The 563-nt window shown below is 46.9% G+C and overlaps 2 protein-coding genes across 2 annotated transcripts in view; both read right to left on the bottom strand.

Moving 5' to 3' along the window:
* Positions 1-242, bottom strand: LOC105740962 (cx9C motif-containing protein 4; the record flags this gene model as incomplete). The annotated part of the gene is made up of 1 exon (XM_023706308.1): positions 1-242. A coding segment is annotated over exon 1 (144 nt), but the record flags the coding sequence as incomplete, so codon positions are not given.
* Positions 1-563, bottom strand: part of LOC101569192 (dimethylaniline monooxygenase [N-oxide-forming] 5-like) — a 22,284-nt gene that overhangs the window by 1,719 nt on the left and 20,002 nt on the right. The gene's annotated exons all lie outside the window — the stretch shown is intronic.

The following is a 563-nucleotide window of genomic DNA, read 5'->3' as shown; positions in this document are numbered from 1 at the left end:
AGGAGAGCTTCCCTTGGGATATCGAGCACAACACTTACGCAGTTCTTGAATGACAGCCTGACACTTTGATTCCATGTAATTGTTGGCTTGCAAACATTTCTGTATTTCACAGGCTTGTTTCTGGCATGGATCCTTTTGTGGCATATCCAGAAATAGGATGGGAGAAGGAAAGGCAGGTGAATTTCTGCAGGGCAAGTAAGGGACAAATAGATGTTGATGCTTCTAGGAGCTGCTCTCTTCTCTCTAAATCAGTACCAAGTCCTTGGTGACCAGGGTATCTGTTCTGTAGCACATGCTGACTTTTGTGGGATTCATTAAACCCCAGTTCCAGCCGGTGATGTCCAGTAAAGGTTCTACGGCAATCTCCAAGGGAGTCAACTTCAAGTTATATATCCTGACTAAGTGCCTTTGCTGACTCACTTTCTGCCTGTGTAACTCACTCTGCAGGGTCACTTGCAGTTGTTCTTCAAGACCCTTCCTAAACATCTATGTCCTCCATCAGTTTTCCAACCCACTCCCTCCCACCAGGCCCAAGAGTGGGTGTGCTGTGGTGGTGGGTGAAG

This window comes from Octodon degus, unplaced genomic scaffold, assembly GCF_000260255.1.
Source record: "Octodon degus isolate 3935 unplaced genomic scaffold, OctDeg1.0 scaffold00250, whole genome shotgun sequence".
Taxonomy (NCBI): domain Eukaryota; kingdom Metazoa; phylum Chordata; class Mammalia; order Rodentia; family Octodontidae; genus Octodon; species Octodon degus.
The sequence above is the reverse complement of the archived record's forward strand: the minus strand, read 5'-3'. Positions and strand labels throughout refer to the sequence as shown.